This window comes from Lepidochelys kempii, chromosome 15 (genome assembly GCF_965140265.1).
Source record: "Lepidochelys kempii isolate rLepKem1 chromosome 15, rLepKem1.hap2, whole genome shotgun sequence".
NCBI classification, from domain to species: domain Eukaryota; kingdom Metazoa; phylum Chordata; order Testudines; family Cheloniidae; genus Lepidochelys; species Lepidochelys kempii.
Window position 1 is genome coordinate 19,363,325 of NC_133270.1, and position 21,662 is coordinate 19,384,986.

Here is a 21,662-nt window from a genome sequence, read left to right on the forward strand (position 1 = left end):
TGTGAGCTATAGCTCACTTCATCGGATGCATACCGTGGAAACTGCAGAAGACATTATACACACAGAGACCATGTATAATGTCTTCAGCAGTTTCCACGGTATGCATCCGATGAAGTGAGCTGTAGCTCACGAAAGCTTATGCTCAAATAAATTGGTTAGTCTCTAAGGTGCCACAAGTACTCCTTTTCTTTTTGCGAATACAGACTAACACGGCTGTTACTCTGAAACCTGTTATTATTTATTATGGGCCACTGAGTACGTGGTGGGGTGCGGGAGTGACTGATGATGGAGACATGCTGCCAGGCAGATGAGGCAGGAGTCCCAGAACTAGTCTGGTGGGCCCTGGCCTCTGGCAGATGTCTGGAGACATGCAGACTTGAGAAGCCTGAGCCTCTCATCTCTCCTCCTGTGGAATAACAACACTCTCACTCTCATCTCCACAGAACAACCTGCAAAGTCTGAGGTTCCCCTGCTGGTAAATATGACAATGATGAGCCCAGTACAAGAACTTCTACAGAACAGAATAAAACACACAGCTGTTTCTCATGTCTGGGGCAATCCGAGGCATTGTTTCAAGAACAAATGGTTGGCTAAATGCCTTAGTTTGTTCCCATCTCTCTTGTACCTTCCCTGTCCTGCTTGTTCCAATGCTACAGCTGGGCAGCTCTCAATATGTGAACCAGGGTGGCTCACTGCAAAATACTTTCCTGTTGTTTTTGTCTGTTTTTTTTTTTTTAAACAGCAAAGAGCATTGTACCACATCTGGGCCATGTTAAATCACATTAGGGAGAAAAAGAGCCAGGTTGGGTCTTGTGTTCAATAGTCTTGAAAAAGATACTCACTTTGGCATTTCCCATTAAATGAGCAAAGAGCATGGCTAGCCTCCTGCTGCTAGAAACATCACTTGGTATCGTGGGTTCTCATCACCTATGAAAACCAAGTCCTACGTGTGTTTAAAATGGACACCCAGAAATGGAAGACTCGAGAATTAGTGACCAATCTGGAAAGTGTGGACCTTAGACTCTCTGCATCTCTGGTTCCCCATCTGTGAAATGAGGATCTTGATGCTTACTCACCTGAATAAGGCACTTCAAGAGCTCTGCGTGAGAACTGCTGTGTGAGTGCTAAGTTTTATAAGATGTGGGAATGAATATGGGATATTCCTCGTACTCTAGGACATTTTAAGGGGTGTACCCCTCCATAGAGAATTGACCAGCCAGTCTGAGTGGCAGTAGCTCAGAACTATCTTGTCTGTTTCATACGCTGAAATGTTCCACTTCCTGGCATCGTTGATCACAGCTCACAAAGGATTCTTGTGCCTCATCTTCAACGGATACCTCATTCCTGTTTAGAGGATGGCAGAAGAGGGGAGACAGGAGTGAAATGTAAAGTAATCTGAGTGCTTGCAGATGGGTTAATTGTGCAAATGTGCACAGTCTGCTAAGCAACACACAGCATGTTTGACAGGGTGAGCGTTCTGTACCCTGAGGCAATATATTTCTGATGCTGTTTTCTTCAAAATGAGGTGTCCAGGTCCCCTGTGGATTTCATCTGGGGAGAATTCATCACCAAAATATAACTACTTATGTTGAATTTATAGATGAGCTAAATAGTTTCTCTTAATGCTGTGGTTTAGTACCTTTTAGTTTCTCTCTTTTGCCTAAGCATCACTGTTAGAGGGAAATAAATCTGCCACTCAGATAATGTATTTACCCTTAGTATCAAAATATATTCATAAAAATTACAAGGTCATGAACCATAGAAAGAGAAAGAAAAATGTACAGCATATTACATGGCTGGATCCCAAGCCGGGTAGGACAAATAACAATACACTGAAGAGTATTGCTCATTTCCCTTTTTTGAGGGCAGGGGTGCACTTTCCTTTCACAGTGGAAGTTCTAGGCGTATGTCAGTCCAAATTTATGAGCAATGTGTTTTTCAGTGTGTTTCATTTATCAAATGCAAATTTCTGTGGCCAGTGATTTACTAGTCAACAACTAGTAGGGCAATAAATAAATATTTACTAATAAAGTATTTTTTAAAAAAAAGCAGCGTAAAGGAACAGAATTTTATCTGCCATTCTCCAAGTAATTTGTCTTTCTTTCTGAAAGGGCATGCTATGTGTAGGGTACAAATCCCTTGTCTTTTCATGGAGTCCAACTTGTGTGGAAAATGAGCTGTTCTTCTCAGCAATATGTGACCTTGGGAAGCTATGGACTCTTGCTTATATTTTAAGATCTCTTGTTTCCTAAGGGCTGGATTGAGACTTCAGGTGCAGGTTGAGATGCATAAGCTGCACCAGCGCTGGGATAACACTAGGAGGCACTGTGACTAGAGAGACGCCTCTGACACTGCTCCTGCTCTGCTTCCCCCTGGCTTTGTCAGGGGACAGAGGGAATTTACCGCTGGCTTATACCAGCAGCAGATTATGACATTATGTGTATTGCATGGTCCAGGGCTCTGTCCATTCCCCAGTCCTCTTGCCCACATTCTCCTGGAGCACCTGCTCACTTACACAATGAAACCTAAAGTCTATGCAGTCCAAGTAGTCTCACCCTCACTCCCTTGTGCAGGCTCGTAGCCCAAAGGCATGTCTATACAGCAGCTGGGTGATGTAATTCCTGTCACAGGTAGAAATACACGGGCTAGCTCTGCTCCAGCTAGCACCTAAAAGGGGCAGTGTGGCCATAATAGCCTTACATACCCAGGGGGTTGGGCAGGATTGTTCTCGGGCAAATTTTGAAAAGGAACAATATCCTGACTTTCAAAAGGAAAGCATGTGTTTTCTATAATGGGAAGCTGAATAAGGTGTGCCACTTGTTTTCTGTTTACATTTCTCATGCACATAATTCCTTTCCTGACTGAAGGGCAATCTCCTGCTGGCTGTATTTCAAGGAATCCCTGTTGAGGTTACAGGGACAAACCATCCCGATGAGTCGAAAGAATAGTAAATATGGCAGGCGACCAACTTGGCTTAATGGTGAAATCCTAGCGGATCTTAAACATAAAAAAGAAGCTTACAAGAAGTGGAAGGTTGGACATATGACCAGGGAAGAGTATAAAAATATTGCTCGGGCATGTAGGAATGTTATCAGGAGGGCCAAATCGCACCTGGAGCTGCAGCTAGCCAGAGATGTCAAGAGTAACAAGAAGGGTTTCTTCAGGTATGTTGGCAACAAGAAGAAAGCCAAGGAATGTGTGGGCCCCTTACTGAATGAGGGAGGCAACCTAGTGACAGAGGATGTGGAAAAAGCTAATGTACTCAATGCTTTTTTTGCCTCTGTTTTCACTAACAAGGTCAGCTCCCAGACTGCTGCGCTGGGCATCACAAAATGCGGAAGAGATGGCCAGCCCTCTGTGGAGATAGAGGCGGTTAGGGACTATTTAGAAAAGCTGGACGTGCACAAGTCCATGGGGCCGGACGAGTTGCATCCGAGAGTGCTGAAGGAATTGGCGGCTGTGATTGCAGAGCCACTGGCCATTATCTTTGAAAACTCGTGGCGAACCGGGGAAGTCCCGGATGACTGGAAAAAGGCTAATGTAGTGCCAATCTTTAAAAAAGGGAAGAAGGAAGATCCTGGGAACTACAGGCCAGTCAGCCTCACCTCAGTCCCTGGAAAAATCATGGAGCAGGTCCTCAAAGAATCAATCCTGAAGCACTTGCATGAGAGGAAAGTGATCAGGAACAGCCAGCATGGATTCACCAAGGGAAGGTCATGCCTGACTAATCTAATCGCCTTTTATGATGAGATTACTGGTTCTGTGGATGAAGGGAAAGCAGTGGATGTATTGTTTCTTGACTTTAGCAAAGCTTTTGACACGGTCTCCCATAGTATTCTTGTCAGCAAGTTAAGGAAGTATGGGCTGGATGAATGCACTATAAGGTGGGTAGAAAGCTGGCTAAATTGTTGGGCTCAACGGGTAGTGATCAATGGCTCCATGTCTAGTTGGCAGCCGGTATCAAGTGGAGTGCCCCAAGGGTCGGTCCTGGGGCCGGTTTTATTCAATATCTTCATAAATGATCTGGAGGATGGTGTGGATTGCACTCTCAGCAAATTTGCGGATGATACTAAACTGGGAGGAGTGGTAGATACGCTGGAGGGGAGGGATAGGATACAGAAGGACCTAGACCAATTGGAAGATTGGGCCAAAAGGAATCTGATGAGGTTCAATAAGGATAAGTGCAGGGTCCTGCACTTAGGACCGAAGAACCCAATGCACAGCTACAGACTAGGGACCGAATGGCTAGGCAGCAGTTCTGCAGAAAAGGACCTAGGGGTGACAGTGGACGAGAAGCTGGATATGAGTCAGCAGTGTGCCCTTGTTGCCAAGAAGGCCAATGGCATTTTGGGATGTATAAGTAGGGGCATAGCGAGCAGATCGAGGGACGTGATCGTTCCCCTCTATTCGACATTGGTGAGGCCTCATCTGGAGTACTGTGTCCAGTTTTGGGCCCCACACTTCAAGAAGGATGTGGATAAATTGGAGAGAGTCCAGCGAAGGGCAACAAAAATGATTAGGGGACTGGAACACATGAGTTATGAGGAGAGGCTGAGGGAGCTGGGATTGTTTAGCCTGCAGAAGAGAAGAATGAGGGGGGATTTGATAGCTGCTTTCAACTACCTGAAAGGGGGTTCCAAAGAGGATGGCTTTAGACTGTTCTCAATGGTAGCAGATGACAGAACGAGGAGTAATGGTCTCAAGTTGCAGTGGGGGAGGTTTAGATTGGATATTAGGAAAAACTTTTTCACTAAGAGGGTGGTGAAACACTGGAATGCGTTACCTAGGGAGGTGGTAGAATCTCCTTCCTTAGAGGTTTTTAAGGTCAGGCTTGACAAAGCCCTGGCTGGGATGATTTAACTGGGAATTGGTCCTGCTTTGAGCAGGGGGTTGGACTAGATGGCCTTCTGGGGTCCCTTCCAACCCTGATATTCTATGATTCTATGATTCAAGCGCCTACAGGCTCCAGTGCTGAATGCCCCATCTGATATGTTCCATGCCCACTGCACAGGCATCACATAGCTTCTTTCAGAAATGGGCATACCTGAGCTGTTAGCAATTAATTCGTTTATATGGAAATTTGGTGCAGGAAATAAGCCCCAGTGTACACAAGCACACAGCCCGTGAAATGGAATATGACAGCCACAGTTAGATCCTCAGCTAGCTTCAGTGGACCTGTGTCAGTTTACATCACCTGAATCCAGTGCCTAACATCCAGATGTCAGGGTTTCTCATGCAATTGCTGCTTTGCCTAAGGGCTCAAAGAGCAGTAACTCTATCTCAAGTCATCAGAGTCTGATGTATCACCCGCTGTACAATATCTTACCATAAACAGTCATATCAGCCTGTTTTCAAGGAAAAAGTTCTTGTTTGATGGTTTGTTTTATCCTCCAACTCTTGCACAGGTCTGGCAGTGCGGAGGAAGCATGGAAGTCTTACCTTGTTCAAGAGTTGCCCACATTGAACGCACAAAGAAACCTTACAACAATGACATTGATTACTATGCAAAGCGCAATGCCCTGCGGGCTGCTGAGGTCTGGATGGATGACTTCAAGTCACATGTTTACATGGCATGGAACATCCCAATGACGGTAAGTGGAGAACACTCTATAACTGAGTAAATGGAGGCAGAGAACTATGGATATCTGATCTAAGTTACCTCTGTTTGTGCTGGGTGATACTATTAAATCCATCACCTATTGACCGAGGGTGGGAGGAAGAGCACTTTCATAGCAGCAAATATTCAAAACAAAGAACTCTGCCATCTTAATTTGTTGCCCCAGAATAAGTTCAGGTGCACACTGATGAGCAGTGACCCACGTTTATGACCTAATCCTAACACAGTGAACTGGGCTAATTTGATTCCTGGGAGGAAGTCATTCATTTATGATGACGTCATTCATCTTTGAGATACTCAGATATTACACAGATAAGCACCCCGAAATGTCTACAGATAAATGTCATGGTGCGTGATATGAATAAACACGCTGAGCCTGATTCTCCACTCCGTTTACACCAGTTTATGCTGGAGTGATTCAGTGGAGCTCACCGTTGGTATAATGGATGGGAGAATCAGACCCAAACGGTCTAGCTTTGTAGTTTGGTCACAATGGTGTAGGCACGTTCTATCTCTTGCTGTGTGTATATATAGCATCTAGCACAATTGGGTCCTGATCTTGGTGTGGGAATGACGTAAAAATGTGCATCGATAAACATTTTCCTGTAAACCCACTGTGGTCGGGTTTGCATCCCTTGGAAAGGGCTCTTAGACTTCCGCTGGGAAGAGAAAAAAGAAACTGCTAAATCTGTTTGCTTGATGGTTTCCACAAATCAAAGCTGAGAGTAAAAAAAAAAAGAGAGAGAGACATTTAAATAAACATTTATGCCAAAATATGATTTTCTTAAATTTCTCAGAGATTACTTTTTGATGCAGTTTTCTGCACTGAAACCATAAAGCAGTGCTTTGAAAAAAACAGACGCATCTATATTGGAAGGACATAAAATCAGCAAGAAGCCTGGTACATTAAAACTTACTTTCCATCAGAGAAAATGATTGATAAAATGTAGGACATAAAACCCCCATTCGTTCTTGAAAAAAGTTAGAGTGCTGCTGTTTCACAGCTCTGTTGCACTGGGGTATTAAACAAAACGTACGGTACTCTGGTTAGCTATAGGACTAGATCATACGGGTGTTAGAGGAGTAAAAACCTCCCGCTCCGTCAACAAGAACTATCTACCCTATTCATCTTCACATGAAGCATTGAGTGTGTTGCACCAACACCACCAGCCAATAATCCATACGCTATAGGACCATAGCTTACCTAGGACAGACACAATAGTACAGGGAGCTGCGAAGCCTGTCTGTTTGTCATACTAAGTTTCACTTTCAATTGAAATGACAGTGAATGAGATGATGGGTTGCTTAATTGTAGAACAGTGAGTGCTCTTTGCCAGTAAAGTAGATAGTAGCATTGCTAACGCCTGCCCTATCAGTGGACAGCACCCCATTGTAATTCACACTATCCTTTCTGTACTTGATTGCTGTTTCAAGCCACTGAGAGTCTATGAATGGCTTGCATTCTGGCTAGAGGATGGTTGATTGATACACAAAAGCAAAACAATGCTCCTATGAACCGGCAAACTTCTTTACAAAGTCAAGAAAACATTGTTTCAATGCACCAAAGATTTGGTTATACCCTTTCTTGGAATCCTTTCCCTGCCAACTGTGGTGATCCAGGTATCTAGCAATTAACCTTCTTCATGCTGAATGATGTGCAATATCGACTACATATGAAAGATACTCCCCTTCAGTGTAGCCAGAAGTAACACACAATTCAGCTTCACATTCCTTTGAATGTATGCTGAACTTTGCATCAGCAAATGTACAGAACTTTGCATCAGCAAGCAGCAATGCACCCAGCAAACTCAATAGAAAAGGCTGTTCATTACTAAAGTTGTGTTCTCTCCAGAAACCTGTCTAGTGGGGATACTAATAAAGCTCAAGCTAAAATATGCTGCTGAACTGTAAGCCAGTATTCAATATTGTTTGTAAAGCACATAGGGATCTTTCTGAAGGAAACATATAAGGTGCTTACAATTAGATCAGTGCAAAACTTCTCAGCGTCAGTTCACTGGGGTTCCTACAAACATTGGGACAGATCCTTGGGTGGTGTAAATCAGCGGGATGTAAATCAGTGTTGAAGTCCTGCTTGCTGTCAATGGAGCTATGCTGATTTACACTAACTGAAGATCTGGCTCGGGTTTTGGATCACATGAGTTGATGCGTCAACCTGAATTTTTGTTTTTAATTTTGTTTTCAAAGGCATGCAAAATCTCAAAGCACAGTTCCATCACAGGTGCTGAGTTTCATCACATGTTACGTCAAAACTCCACAAATCAACTCTGATTCATATGAAACTGGAGAACGGTCTACTCAAAAGTTTAGTGAAATGTAATGAACCTTTTACATTACATTTTAAGGGGGCTTAATCCTGATCCCATTTACGCTGATTTTAACTCTGTAGGAGTCAGTTACTGGAGTTATACCAGTGTAAAACTGGTATAATTTAGGGCCACAACCTATTTAGGTTGTGGACCACATCCATTATTACCTGTATGGCCCTGAGGATGTCACATGGGCCGCAGCTGTGTGCTGATTGGGCCGCAGGTTGAGAACCACTGATTTAGGGTATGTCTACATTGCAGTGTAAGCCCAGGATTTGAACTCAAGCTCAAGCCCAACACCCCTTCCTTCTATAAATAAATTGCACTAACCTAGGGCTTGGAACTAGGGTTCCAGAACCCCAGGGTGGTGGTGGGGGGGGATTGGAGGGTCTGAGCCTGAGTCAAACTGGGACCCAGGGTTCAAGCCCTGTTGCTTTACAGTGTGGGTGCAGCCCCACTGGACTCATGCCCTGGGAGTCTGCCACAAAGTATTCCACAATCCTATGGGCTGACTTTCTTTGTCCTCTGGACAGTCAGGTTGGGCAGTCAAGTTTTCCCACACTGCAACACGAACAAAGGGCTAGAGCAGCCACGTTTTGGGACAGTGGTTGGACTCAGGCCTGCATAATGCAATGTAGATGCTGGAGCCACAGGTTGGGACCCAGGGTTCTGTAATTCCTAACCTGTGGTTACAAATGAGTGTAGATGCTAAAGCCCTAGCTTAACAAACCCAGGGTCTGCTAACTCAAGTTCTACTAACCCTGAGCTTACATTGCAGTGAAGACGTACCTATAGGGTGTGTCTGCACTGCAGCCAGGGGTGTGATTTGAAGCTCATGTAGATGTACCCAAGTTAGCTTTAATATAGCAGAGAGGATGCGGTGGCATGGACTGCCACACCCCCATTGCTATTTTCAGCAAGTTAGCATGGGTACATCTACACAAGCTGCATTTCACAGTCCCGGCTGCAATGTAGATGTACCCTTAAATCAAAATTAGGCCCTGAGTTTGTAACAAAATCTGTAACCAGGGCAATTAGATTAAAGTTTCATTGCAAACATTTAGCACAGCTCTATGTGCCAATAATATCAGTTTTTTAAATGTTGTTTTTACTTTGTTTTTTGTTCGTTTTTCTTCTTTTGCCATTCTCTGTTGTCCAGGCCAGCTGTACAATAAGTAGCTACTTACAAAGGAAAGGCGTAAATGTAGCTTCCAAACAAAAGAAATTCCAGTTTGGTTTCAAGTAAAGAAAACAACTGTAAAGTCAATATGATGGAATTTCTCTGCTATATTCCTGCTTTGCAGAACCCGGGAGTTGATTTCGGAGATGTTTCGGAAAGAATAGCTCTACGACAGCGACTGCAGTGCCGGAGTTTTAAGTGGTACCTGGAGAACGTCTATCCTGAAATGAGGGTTTACAACAATACAATCACTTATGGAGAGGTGCTGTATAACATTGAAAATACATCATAACTGCATTAGAGCATTCCTTTCATCTTAATTAGTGGGCATCAGATGACACAGTACAATTTAAAATCGCCTTGACAGCAGGAACACAAACTTTCCCATACCTCTTTTAATCCAGTCTATAAAGTGTAGGCTATAAGCAATGTTACCTTTCCCATTGGAGTGCACCAGATTAAATCACTGTCATGAACAATGAGACGCACCTTCCTGGTTTTTCTTTTGGTATATAGCAGCCTCGATAATGTAAATCCAAGGCAATTTGTCCCAAATGGGCCAGCATGAACACCAGAAACAAAAAGTCTTTAACTAGCTCAGCTGCCTAGAGTAATCTAAATTAATTGGCGTAAGTGGGGGTGGCGTGGGGCACTGTATCCTCTAAGAAAAGGGTCTCTCTTTGGACCACACTATGATCTTGGGATGGAATACATTGACTTAGGCAGCAGTTCTGCAGAAAAGGACCTAGCGGTTACAGTGGATGAGAAGCTGGATATGAGTCAACAGTGTGCCTTGTTGCCAAGAAGGCTAACAGCATTTTGGGCTGTATAAGTAGCTCCAATTTATGCCAGCAGATCGAGGGACGTGATTATTCCCCTCTATTCGGCATTGGTGAGGCCTCATCTGGAGTACTATGTCCAGTTTTGGGCCCCAAACTACAAAAAGGATGTGGAAAAATTGGAAAGAGTCCAGAGGAGGGCAACAAAAATGATTAGGGGACTGGAGCACATGACTTATGAAGAGAGGCTGAGAGAACTGGGGTTATTTAGTCTGCAGAAGAGAAGAATGAGGGGGGATTTGATAGCTGCTTTCAACTACCTGAAAGGGGGTTCCAAAGAGGATGGATCTAGACTGTTCTCAGTGGTAGCAGATGACAGGACAAGGAGTAATGGTCTCAAGTTGCAGTGGGGGAGGTTTAGGTTGGATATTAGGAAAAACTTTTTCACTAGGAGGGTTGTGAAGTACTGGAATGGGTTACCTAAGGAGGCGGTGGAATCTCCTTCCTTTGAGGTTTTTGAGGTCAGGCTTGACAAAGCCCTGGCTGGGATGATTTAGTTGGGGATTGGTCCTGCTCTGAGCAGGGGATTGGTCCTGCTCTGAGCAGGGGGTTGGACTAAATGACCTCCTGAGGTCCCTTCCAACTCTGATATTCTTTGATTCTATGACTTTGCCCATTGAGTTTTGAAAATCCTGCTGGTCGGAGGAAAACTGATACCCTTGAGAGAGCATGAGTGGAGGTTACGGTTGGGTGTGTCTTATGCTCAACACATGTGACTCAAAATAGATAAAAACATCACAGTTGGTTTGCAATTAGCTTCTGCTTTTCCTCCTCTTCCCCCTCTCACCCATAGACTATTGCTGAATAAGATATTGCAAAATATAACCTAATTTTTGTAGACAGATATATTTAAAGATCAGCCCAAACAAAACTCCTGGTTCTAGACACATCAGAACTTCAGAGAGGCTTTGATCCATGCGCATACTTTGTGGCTGATTCCTTTGATTTACAATGGCCAATTCAAAAACCAAGATCCAAAACTCCCTGATAATTAGGAAAGCTTGGATGTGCATCTGTGGCTCAGGCTCACCTGTAGGGGTTTTGATGTTGTTTGTTTTAATAACTATATAAATAGCATAATCTCCTATTTTAAAAAAAGGCTGATATGACTTATGGCCTTGAAATTATGCAAAGTTCTGATAACTTCACTGTCATGCAATTTGTAAAAAAATCTGAAATTGCCTACTGACGGTAAATTCAAATCCTAAGGGAATGAGCTTTCATATGGTCATTCTTCTTTCCTGTGCCGTTTGATTGAGCTCATATAAAAATAGGTCATTCACTTTAGATATTGATACAAAGTGAACGTTTTATTGGGTAATATCACTTTGCAACTTAATATAACAGTCACTGGCACTAAATGAGAAAAGACATTTAGTAAATTCAACATAAGCTTATTAGCAACCGTCAGGTCCAAGAAGGTTGTAAACTGAGAAGCGGATTGGCACTATCAAGTCATGCCTGTTACACCAGGTTTTCAGCAAATCATTCACTATAACGAAGTCTGTTTCCATTGAGTGATCAGATAGAAGGTCCTTGAGTTAAACAGGAAGCTTGATGGTCAAGTATCTTAGTTATTAAAATGTATCAAGATAAAGAGTCAAAGCCAGATATTTAGCAGATGTAAATTGGCATAGCTCCTCTGGAGTCTTTGTCTGTGTTGAAATATACTGTAGGTAAATATATGTATTGACACTAAGGATGACTTATGCTCATGCTCAAATTGCTCAAAATGCTCAAAGCTCATGCTCAAATAAATTGGTTAGTCTCTAAGGTGCCACAAGTACTCCTTTTCTTTTTGCAAATACAGACTAACACGGCTGTTACTCTGAAACCTAAGGATCACTTGTTATTAAAAATCTTCCCTTCTGGTTATTTTTCTTAGAGAAAGAGGTCACTGTAGTCTCTGGAGTTTAGTGAGTTTAGGGGAAATAAATGTATTGAGTAGATGGACACAGCAGTAAAAGTATATTTCTTATTGACGCAATTCACAATCTTTAAGGCCCCGTCATAAAGTTGTCTTCATCTTATTTATCCCGTGTAGTACCTTTGTCATAAAATAATCCTACTGAAGCTTAACTGCTGGTATATCTTAATTCCCTCATCAAATTGCCTGTTATGTTTCATGTAGTAATCAGTATTTACTGAGTTTCTTATATTTTATGTGTGATATTTTATGCTACCTATGCAGTAATTACACCGTCATTTGTATAACATGTGGATGCCTGAAAATGTGTTCACCCTCTGAACTAAACCTGACCTATTGATGGTTTCAAGATGTTCAGTTAAATGACTCCTTTGTAAAATCAGAATAGGTGTTTGTCACATATTCATGTTCATCTGCACTCCCTGATTCCGGGCAGTTCCAAAATATAAGAGAAGCTGCTTGTGTGATATTTCTAGCCTGACTAAGAGGGAAGAAACATCTGAAATCTCACCATACTTTCACCCTGATTTTTCAGACTGATAAAGCCCATATAGTCTGGGAAAGTATCTGAACTTCTGGTTTAGTTGATTACCTGCACCTAACCTTCGAACCTTTACAAATTCTCCGATGAAGTGAGCTGTAGCTCACAAAAGCTTATGCTCAGATAAATTGGTTAGTCTCTAAGGTGCCACAAGTACTCCTTTTCTCCTAGTACTATTTATTATTATTATTGTGTTGTCTCATGACAATACACCAAACACAATATATTGCTCCCATACTTTACTATATATGTTCCTACTTCAGCTGAGGTTCATTATATGTACTTTTGCTTTATATACACCCTACACTAACAAATAAAGTGCTCTTCTGTCAGAAACACCCCGGTGTAGTTAGTCATGTTTTCAGCATAAAGAGCTAAATTCTCCCCTTATTTATTCCATTGTAAATCTAGTGAAGTCAACATAATTAATCTAGATTTACACAAGCATACCTCGGAGCAGGATTTGGCCTATGGCTTTTACAGTGAATTTTAGTGGTTTATGATCTTTGTGCAATTACTTGAAAATACAGATCTGGTCCAAGTTGGTAGTTTGGCAAGATTGTAGCACATTTTGATAATGCAGCTGTGTTTTTCATACAAGGAATTCACTGTCAAAGTCTCTCGTAGGACACTTGTAAAGGACTAATGAAGTGTCAGTGATGGTGAATGAGAGTGTTTTCCTTCCTCAAAGAAATGTTGAGCATCTTCATATACGGTTTGCTTTGGTAATTGTAAAGCGACAAAGTTTCAATCAACTGGGCTTTTATTATGGATAGCGGTGCCTAAAGCAATTGTTTTTTCCGCTCTCATTGTAGGTACGTAACAGCAAAGCTAGTGGCTACTGTTTAGACCAGGGAGCAGAAGATGATGACAAAGCGATCCTCTATCCATGCCATGGAATGTCCTCCCAGGTAAATTAACTAAAATTCTTGTTACCATTAAGTGATGGAAAGCCTTAGACCTAAACAAAGAAACTTTCAAAGGAAACAAAAAGTGATTTGATGGTGTAACCGGGCACAGACTCACCAGCGGTGCCCCCTGCTGGTCATCTCTGGGAATTAGGTCACCAGCCTCTGTAGCGCCCTCTTCAGGCCGGTGTCTTGCCTTGCTGCTGGTTCCAGTGTCCCTCCCAGGACCCCGATGCCCCTTTCACTGGGTGCTGCCCCCTGGCAGTACCCCACAGTTCTGGGTCTCCCCCTCCCAGGAAACCCCCCCCACCCACTATCCCTACCTCACCTCAGTCATAGGCTCCTGCCAGTCACCAGCTAGCCCCCGCGCCCTGGGCAGACTGCAGTATGAGCCACTCATCACAGGCAAGGTTGGGTTTGGACCTGCTGCCTCTGTCTAACCTTGGAATGTGCCCTGCAACCCCAGTACCTGTTGGGCCTAATGCTAGGTCGCAGCCTGGGGCTTTCCTGGCTAGAGCTCCACAGCTCCTTTGGCCCTTCCCCAGCCCTGCTCCAATCTAGGTACTCTGCTTAGGTCCCTGCAGCCAGATCCCTCGCTCTCAGAAGCTAGAGAGAGTCTCTCTGGGCTTCTGGCTCACAGCCTTTATAGAGCCAGCTGAGCCCTGATTGGGGAGTGGCCCCTTACCATCCCCCCCCAGCCCCCCACCCCGCTGAGGCTGCTTCCACAATCAGCCCAGCTGCCTTCCTCTGCCCCAGCCCTTTCCCAGGGCTATCTTAAACCACTGTGGGCCTGAGCGGGTGTCGACCCACTACAGATGGATATTGGCAAAATTTGGGCTTTTGGTCCCTACTAGTTTATCCTTTGAGTAACTGAGGATATTTTTTCTGGCGCAGCAGTGATCAAATGAAAGCTGAAAGAGCAAAGCCACATTTATACACAGAGCTTGCATTGGGTTAATTAAAAGTGGTTTAAAAACTGACTTGGAGCAATTCCTTAGGGCAATTGGAGCAAATCCTTGCATCAGACAAGCTAAACTGATGTAAGCCCGTTTTAAATTTATTTAAGAATGTCTACACAGGGTTTTGAGGCCTTGTCCGCACACACACCACATGCTTAGTGAAACTGATATAAACCTCTGTGTGGAGAGTCTTATTTTGGTTTGTGTGTCTTATTTCAGGCTAGTTTAAACCTGCTTATAATTGATTTAAACTACACCAAAATAAGCCTGGTTTAAACCAAAATAAGATTTTCCACACAGCTCTTTGCACCAGCTCAACTAAATCATTTTTAAAACCTAACTTTAGTTAAACTGGTGCAGCTTTGTGTGTAGACTAGGTTTAGCAGGGGTAGCTTGTATGTATAAAGTAGTTGTTACCAAAAAGTTTCATTTGGACCTGAATCCTGCAAGTGCTTATGCATGTGTTTAACTTTATGCGCATGATTAGTCCCATTGAATAAGATCGCTCAGGGGCCTGATCCGAAGCCCACTGAAGTCAATGGGAAACTTTCAATTGACTTCAGTGGACTTTGAATCAGGCCCCAAGTGGTTAAATTAAGCATGCACATGCTTGCGGGATTGGGTCCTTGGTTTGAATGAGTAGTAATGAGTAGTAAATAAATGTCACACCTACACACAAAAATCCCAGTTGATTGTTAAAATGAGATTTTTCCCCTGGAGAAGAAGGCAATCAAACTGTGTGACACATTTCATACATAAAGTATAGCTAATTGAATGTATGGTTTTGCCATTTTTATGAGCAGTCAAAACATCTCAGCTATTCCTATGCCAACAAGTTTCACAAAGAAACAAGCTTTACTCAGAAAGCTCTTTTCACTGCTGAAAACTATTTTTCACTTCACAAAATTGTCATTCCTTCTGCTACCAAAGCCAGAGCCTGATTAAACAATGCAGCCATGGGAATTTTGCCTGCATTAACAGTCCCAGATGAGCCCCGAAGCTTTTTGAGCATGCTTCCCACTTGGGTGGCTATCATTCAGCTATCCCCTGGGTCCCCTATCAGGTCGTCTTTGATACTCTAGTACTCCAGCGCTTTTCCCCTCCACACCTGTACAATATCGGCCTGTGCCAACACGGTATCACTCATTGGTGTGAATATGTCCTTCAACAGGATCATGCAGGTAACTGTCCAAGCCAGTTAAATAGTTTAGTCAATTAATTGTGGCAGTGGTGGTTTGTTAATTATTTGCATTACAGTAATGCCTAGAGACCCCAGTCAGAACCTCATTGTGCTATCTGTAAAAACATATAGTGAGCTATATCCATGCCTGGGATAGTTTACAATGCAAATAGCTACAGGCAGACAAAGGAAGTAGTAGTATCCCATTATCCAGATGGAGAACTGAGGCAGAGGGAGATTAAATGACTTTTTAGAGTTTGCACAGTGAATTTGTGGCAGAGCTGGGAATTGAACCCAGATATCCTGAGTCTCAGGTAAGTGACTTCACCACTAGATCATATTTTTGAATGGAATAATTTTGGGTAATGTCTTTTCATTAGAAGCTGGGTGAATAATTCACAGATGTTTGCAATGCCACGACCTTCTTTGACGAAAATATGTTCAAAACTTTTTCCCCCATTCTTCTCCTAGATCCAGTGGGAATCCTAGCTGGTTTTGGTGGTATAAGTATGCCATAGATATAAATCTCAATGGTCATTGGATGTTTGGCGTATCATATCATTTGGGAATTGCAAAGATCCATAGCATAACTATCTAGGGAGTGATGAGACCCAGAGAGTCATTTAAAATGTATTTTTTTAAAAATTAGACTAGACTAGACTTTATACTATGTTGTACTTTACACTATACCTGTAACATCACAGTTCAGGGCAACTGCACCCCTAGCTCCCCTCAGTGGTTCAGCGAGGGCACCTACTCCCAGGCTTCAAGCTCCCCAGCTGTTGCCTGTCTTGGGTGGAGACCCACGTCTCTCTCTTTTGGCCAGGGTATTTCCAGGCTGCACAGTTCCCTGCCTTCACTGTATATTTCCCAGCAAAGAGAGTCTGCCTAAACAGACCTGCTTGCTTTCTCCTTAGAGACTAGTAACTGAGTGATTGCTACAGATATAAGTTACCACATAGAGTTTTCTAGGCAAACCTACTTTATTCCTATGGGAAAAAGCACTACACAGAAAAAAAAATGAAAGAAACTACACGCATGCTAATAAACTTACCAGAGTTCATCCCCACTCTCTCACGGGTGCTGGCAACAGCAATCTTTCAACACTTTACCCTAGGGCCTTCCTTGAGGTCACAAGTTCATCAGAGCTTCAGCTCAGAACAAGCACACAGTTTTATGAGGCCAGCTCCTTCCAATCCTCTCCTAAGGGTGCGGGTCCTCCAAGGACAGGGGGACATATCAGTTTGCTGGGTCAGAAAGAAGGCCCTGAGTCAGCCTAAAGTCAGGCTTTTTGTCCAAAAGTCTTTTCTTTGTCTGTTAGTCTTTGGAGAATCCAGTTTGAACTAGTATACACATATCTCCCAAAGGCATATCTTCCAAAGGTTGGTTTTTGAGAGGGAGAATTTGCATTTCCCTCACCTCAAGGTATTTCATAAGGAAATCCACCTCACTCACATTGTTCCAGAAGGATTTTTGAACTGCCTCGTACCTTCCAGAGATTTCGTTAATCATGTTTTCCTGCTAAAGAAGGTCAGTACAATCTCACACTAGTACATAAACATTTGAACATAAGAATGGCCATACTGGATCAGACCAAAGGTCCATCTAGCCTAGTATCCAGTCTTCTGACAGTGATTGGTGCCGGATACTTCAGAGGGACTGAACAGAACAGGGCAATTATCGAGTGATCCATCCTCCATCATCCAGTACCAGCTCCTGGCAGTTAGATGCTTAGGGACACTCAGAGTATGGGGTTGCATCCTGATCATCTTAGCTAATAGCCATTGATGAACCGATCCTCCATGAATTTATCTAATTATTTTTTTAACCCAGATATACTTTTGGCCTTCACAACATCCCCTGGCAACAAATTCCACAGGTTGACTGTGCATTGTGTGAAGGATTACTTCCTTAGGTTGTTTTAAACTGTTGCCTATTAATTTCATTGGGTGACCCCTGGTCTTGTGTTACGTGAAGGGGTAAATAACACTTCCCTATTCACTTTCTCCACAGCATTCATGATTTTGTAGACCTCTATCATATTTCCTTTTAGTCATCTCTTTTACAAGCTGAACAGTTCCAATCTTTTTACTCTTTCCTCATATGGAAGCTGTTCTATATTTCTAATAATTTTTGTTGCCCTTCTCTGTACTTTTTCCAATTCTGATATATCTTTTTTGAGATGGGGCCACCATCACTGCGTGCAGTATTCAAGGTGTGGGCGTACTATGGATTTATATAGTGGCATTATGATATTTTCTGTCTTATTATTTATCCCTTTCCTAACGGTTCCAAACATTGTTAGCTTTTTTGACTGTCACTGCACAGTGAACAGATGTCTTTGCAGAACTATCCACGGTGACTCCAAGATCTGTTTCTTGAGTAGTAACAGCTAATTTAGACCCCATCATTTTGTACATGTAGTTGGGATTATGTTTTCCAACATGCATTACTTTAGCAGCACTAAATCGCATTTGCTATTTTGTTACCCAGTCACCCCGTTTTGTGAGATCCCTTTATAACTCTTTGCAGTCAGCTTTGGACTTAACTATCTTGGGTAATTTTATATGGTCCGCAAACATTACCACCTCAGTGTTTACCTCTCTTTCCAGATCATTTATTAATATGTTGAACAGTACTGATCCCAGTACAATATTAGCCAAACAAAGAGAATGGGATATTAGGCACATGCTTTTCCAATTTATAGGGGATATTTTCACAAATATATTGACCTATAATAATTATAAACCAAAAATTTCTCTAAATCCTAAATGAAAATGTCTGGCTTCACCGTAAGAATTTAATTGAACAAAATCCAGTCATTTTGTTCACACTATAGTAATAAAAGAACTACATAATTTACTATGTGAATCTATGTTCTGAAGATGTCAATTAAAGAAAATAGCAGAATCTTGTTAATTTGTTCTTATAACTCAGAGACCCATTGCAAAATACTAAATTTAGCTAATTCAGGTTAGCAGGTACAACCCTTACACATGTTTGTTATCACTTGCTCGCAGGAGAAGTCCTATTGACTTAACTGAGCTTTAGAGTAGACCGGTAAGGCCCGATTCAGGAAAGCACTTAAGCATGAGCTTAACTTTAAGCGCATGCTTATGTGCATTGCTGAATAGGGATGGAGTGAAGCACATGCTTAAAGTTGATGTACGTGGTGTTTAAGCACATTTTAAATTAAGACTATTATGAAAATTGGTTTAATTTGTATGCTTAAGTGCTTTTCTAATCAAGGTTTATTTCCTAAATACAGACGGTCTCCGGGTTACGCAAGATCCAACTTATGCAAATCCGCACTTATGGAAAAAGTTCCATAAGCTAGAAATAGGAGAGGGTTTTGTTTGTTTGTTTCGGTTTTTTTCACAATGGTTGGGTATACATTTCCGACTTACACAAAATTCAAGTTACGCGAGGCGTTCCGGAACGGAACGATTGCATAATCGGGGAGCGTCTGTATGTATATAATTTTTTTCTTACAAATGTTTTGAGGTTTTAAAATGAAATCTCTTCATGCCACACTTGTATTGCTGTTACTTTACTTTTTTTAATGAACATAGATATTATTTAAATCCAGGACTTTGTTTTTTCCTGTGATGTTATTTTAAATTCTGTTGAAGCACCATCTAAATCAGACCCGCATTAATGAACAGTCATTCATGCATAAATAAAGTCTGACCTTATTACCGACTAAACGATTAACTGAAGTTCAGCTATACATATTATTGGCTTGGAACCTTAGCTTGTACATTACCATGGAAGCATAACAAGATTTGCAAAATATAAGTATTGCCTATTGCGGTTAATTGCAAGCCAGTGACAGGTCATACCTTATTACAGCAAAGTGGATAGATGTTCAATTCACACTACAAAAGCATCCACCCTTGGTGGTCTTATTACGAGACACTTGACTGACACTTTCAGAGTAAATTTAGATGGAGTAGCCTTTGGTTAAGATAACAAAATAGAGTTTCTTAATTAGATGCAAATGAGATTTCCAGGAAGAGTCCATTTCAGTGAGAGGCTGCCAAGGCTCATACAGAGAGTTCAATCTCTAGCAAAATTTTCTTTTAGCCAGAAGGTCCCAGTTTAAAGTCCTTGTAGAAGGTCTCTTTTCAATCTCTAATATTGTGCCTAGTGCCAGTAGTCGTGGAGATAGTGAGGTAAATGGTTCTGACTGTAATTTATTTTGCAGGTTCAACCTAGAAGTGGGTCACCCTGACTCTCTTATTTGATACAATACACTTCACTCTCGAAAGAAAGGGGTATGGGATGCATCACAGTTGTGGTTTAGAAAGTTGCTAAGGTTAACAACAGCCATGAAAAGCAGAGTAGTCATTTCCCCCAATGTCTACCAACTGACTGTCAGGCTGCATAGGTCTTAAGCTTCAGTTAATGTCTCAGCAGAGACTAGGTTCTCCCATGACTTTCCAGTCGGATCTTAGTTCATTTCATGTGGGACGTAACAAGTCCCCCTTGCCTTTCAGGATCACACGGCACTGCCCAGTAGATGATATGGATCCTCTTCTGAGGGTTGGGAATTCTTCCCATTGAAGTAGCGCATCCATCATGCAGCTACAGTGCTCAGTGATGATGGACCACACACGTTCTTTTCCACGAGAACTGATGTGTCAAAGGAAGGTAATAAACTATGCTCCTCTCGGGTGTGAGCATGGGAGACCCAGAATTCTTGATCTTGCAGAGACAGCCAACATGGCAAAGATCTGAAAAGCCCTGGAGCCCAATAGCGAGGGAAGGTGAGCAAGAAGTTTGTTTGGAAGGGCTCTGAGGAAACAGGGACCAGGCATTTATTAGCGTTGGGGAGAAGGAGGTGCATGAATCTGAATATTTTTGAACCAAAATGGCATTGATATTTGGTTTCCACATAGCTGGTTGATGGGCAGTACTGCCTGGAATGCTGCTGAAGATGCCCTCCCAGATAGCTGCTTGCAGCTGGGCTGGCTTATCTGCTGAATGGCTGTTGTGGTCCCGAGCACAAGGAGGAGCAGCTCCGTAGTGGGAGAAGTATTGTCATCTCATAGACTAAGCACATGATGTTCATCTTAGTTCTGACACCAACTCTTCCTTAATCAAACCACTTAATCTCTGTGTTCGATGTGTAAAATGGGGATCATGATATTTACCTACCTGTATCATAGGAGTATTTTGTCTCTTGATTAGTTAATAGGTGTCAATATGCCAGAATGCACACAAACCCACTTCACCAGCCAGGAGCCTGGCAACCCCCCAAACCTGCAAGCTTGGGAAGTGTCCCTGCAAGCCCTTTCACCAGCTATGCCCAGTCCTAAGCAAGAGCATCTGAGCTTGGCTTCATATGCAACTGGAGACTGAGGGACACCTAAAGACTCCCCTCCCCTCCCCTTCATTTACACATTTATAAAAGGATTCAGTTAGCATTGGACTGTAACACTAACCCCTCCCCTCAATCCCTTAGGGCTGGAGGCAGGACAAGAACTGTTTCATAGCCCTGTCCAAAATTTGCTACTGATGGTTCTGTTCAGTACATCAGGCTGGAGATTTTTCTGTCTAAAACCTCTTGCATTCAGATACTCAATACCTACTGCAGTCATATTTTGAGAGAAATGTTGAAACTCTGTTGTTGCTGTTAATATTACAGTAGCACTGGGGGTTGGGGGTTGGGACTGTACAAAGAATAGGAAGAGACAGTCGCTGCTCCAAAAAGCTTGCAATTTGAATAGACAAGACAAAGGACGGGAGGGGAAATAGAAGCGCAGAAAAGTGAAATGACATGCCCTTCATGCCAGCAGAACCCAGAATCAATCCCAGTTCTCCTTACTCCCAGTCCAATGCCTTCCCTACCAGACCACACTACCTCCCGCTTCCATTTGCATCGCTCTATAAAATACCTTTTTCCAGGGCCTGAGAATGATATTTAGGGGAAGTAAATCGGCAAACTGGAGGAGTTAATCTACTGGATCATCCAGTACTATTATCCATCCCCCCTCCCCCGCCCCAGTTTAGTTTACATTCTGTAAGAAACGCCAAGCTGTATGGAGAGGTGCTGTGTTATCTAAGATGAGCATTTAGCAGATAAGCATGGATTGGAGTCACTCACATGGAGCCAAGTTAATTAATGATTACACAGCTGGAAAAATTATACCATCTCACCACAATTTACAAAATTAATTCA

The 21,662-nt window shown here is 42.5% G+C and overlaps 1 protein-coding gene across 4 annotated transcripts in view; it reads left to right on the plus strand.

Annotated features, from left to right (window-relative positions):
• Positions 1 to 21,662, plus strand: part of GALNT9 (polypeptide N-acetylgalactosaminyltransferase 9) — a 222,335-nt gene that overhangs the window by 191,468 nt on the left and 9,205 nt on the right. For all 4 annotated transcript variants that reach the window (XM_073312257.1, XM_073312258.1, XM_073312261.1 and 1 more), the window contains 3 exons: positions 5,406 to 5,591; positions 9,249 to 9,386; positions 13,247 to 13,342. In XM_073312257.1, coding sequence (XP_073168358.1) covers positions 5,406 to 5,591; positions 9,249 to 9,386; positions 13,247 to 13,342 — 420 coding nt within the window. The remainder of the gene's footprint in view (positions 1 to 5,405; positions 5,592 to 9,248; positions 9,387 to 13,246; positions 13,343 to 21,662) is intronic.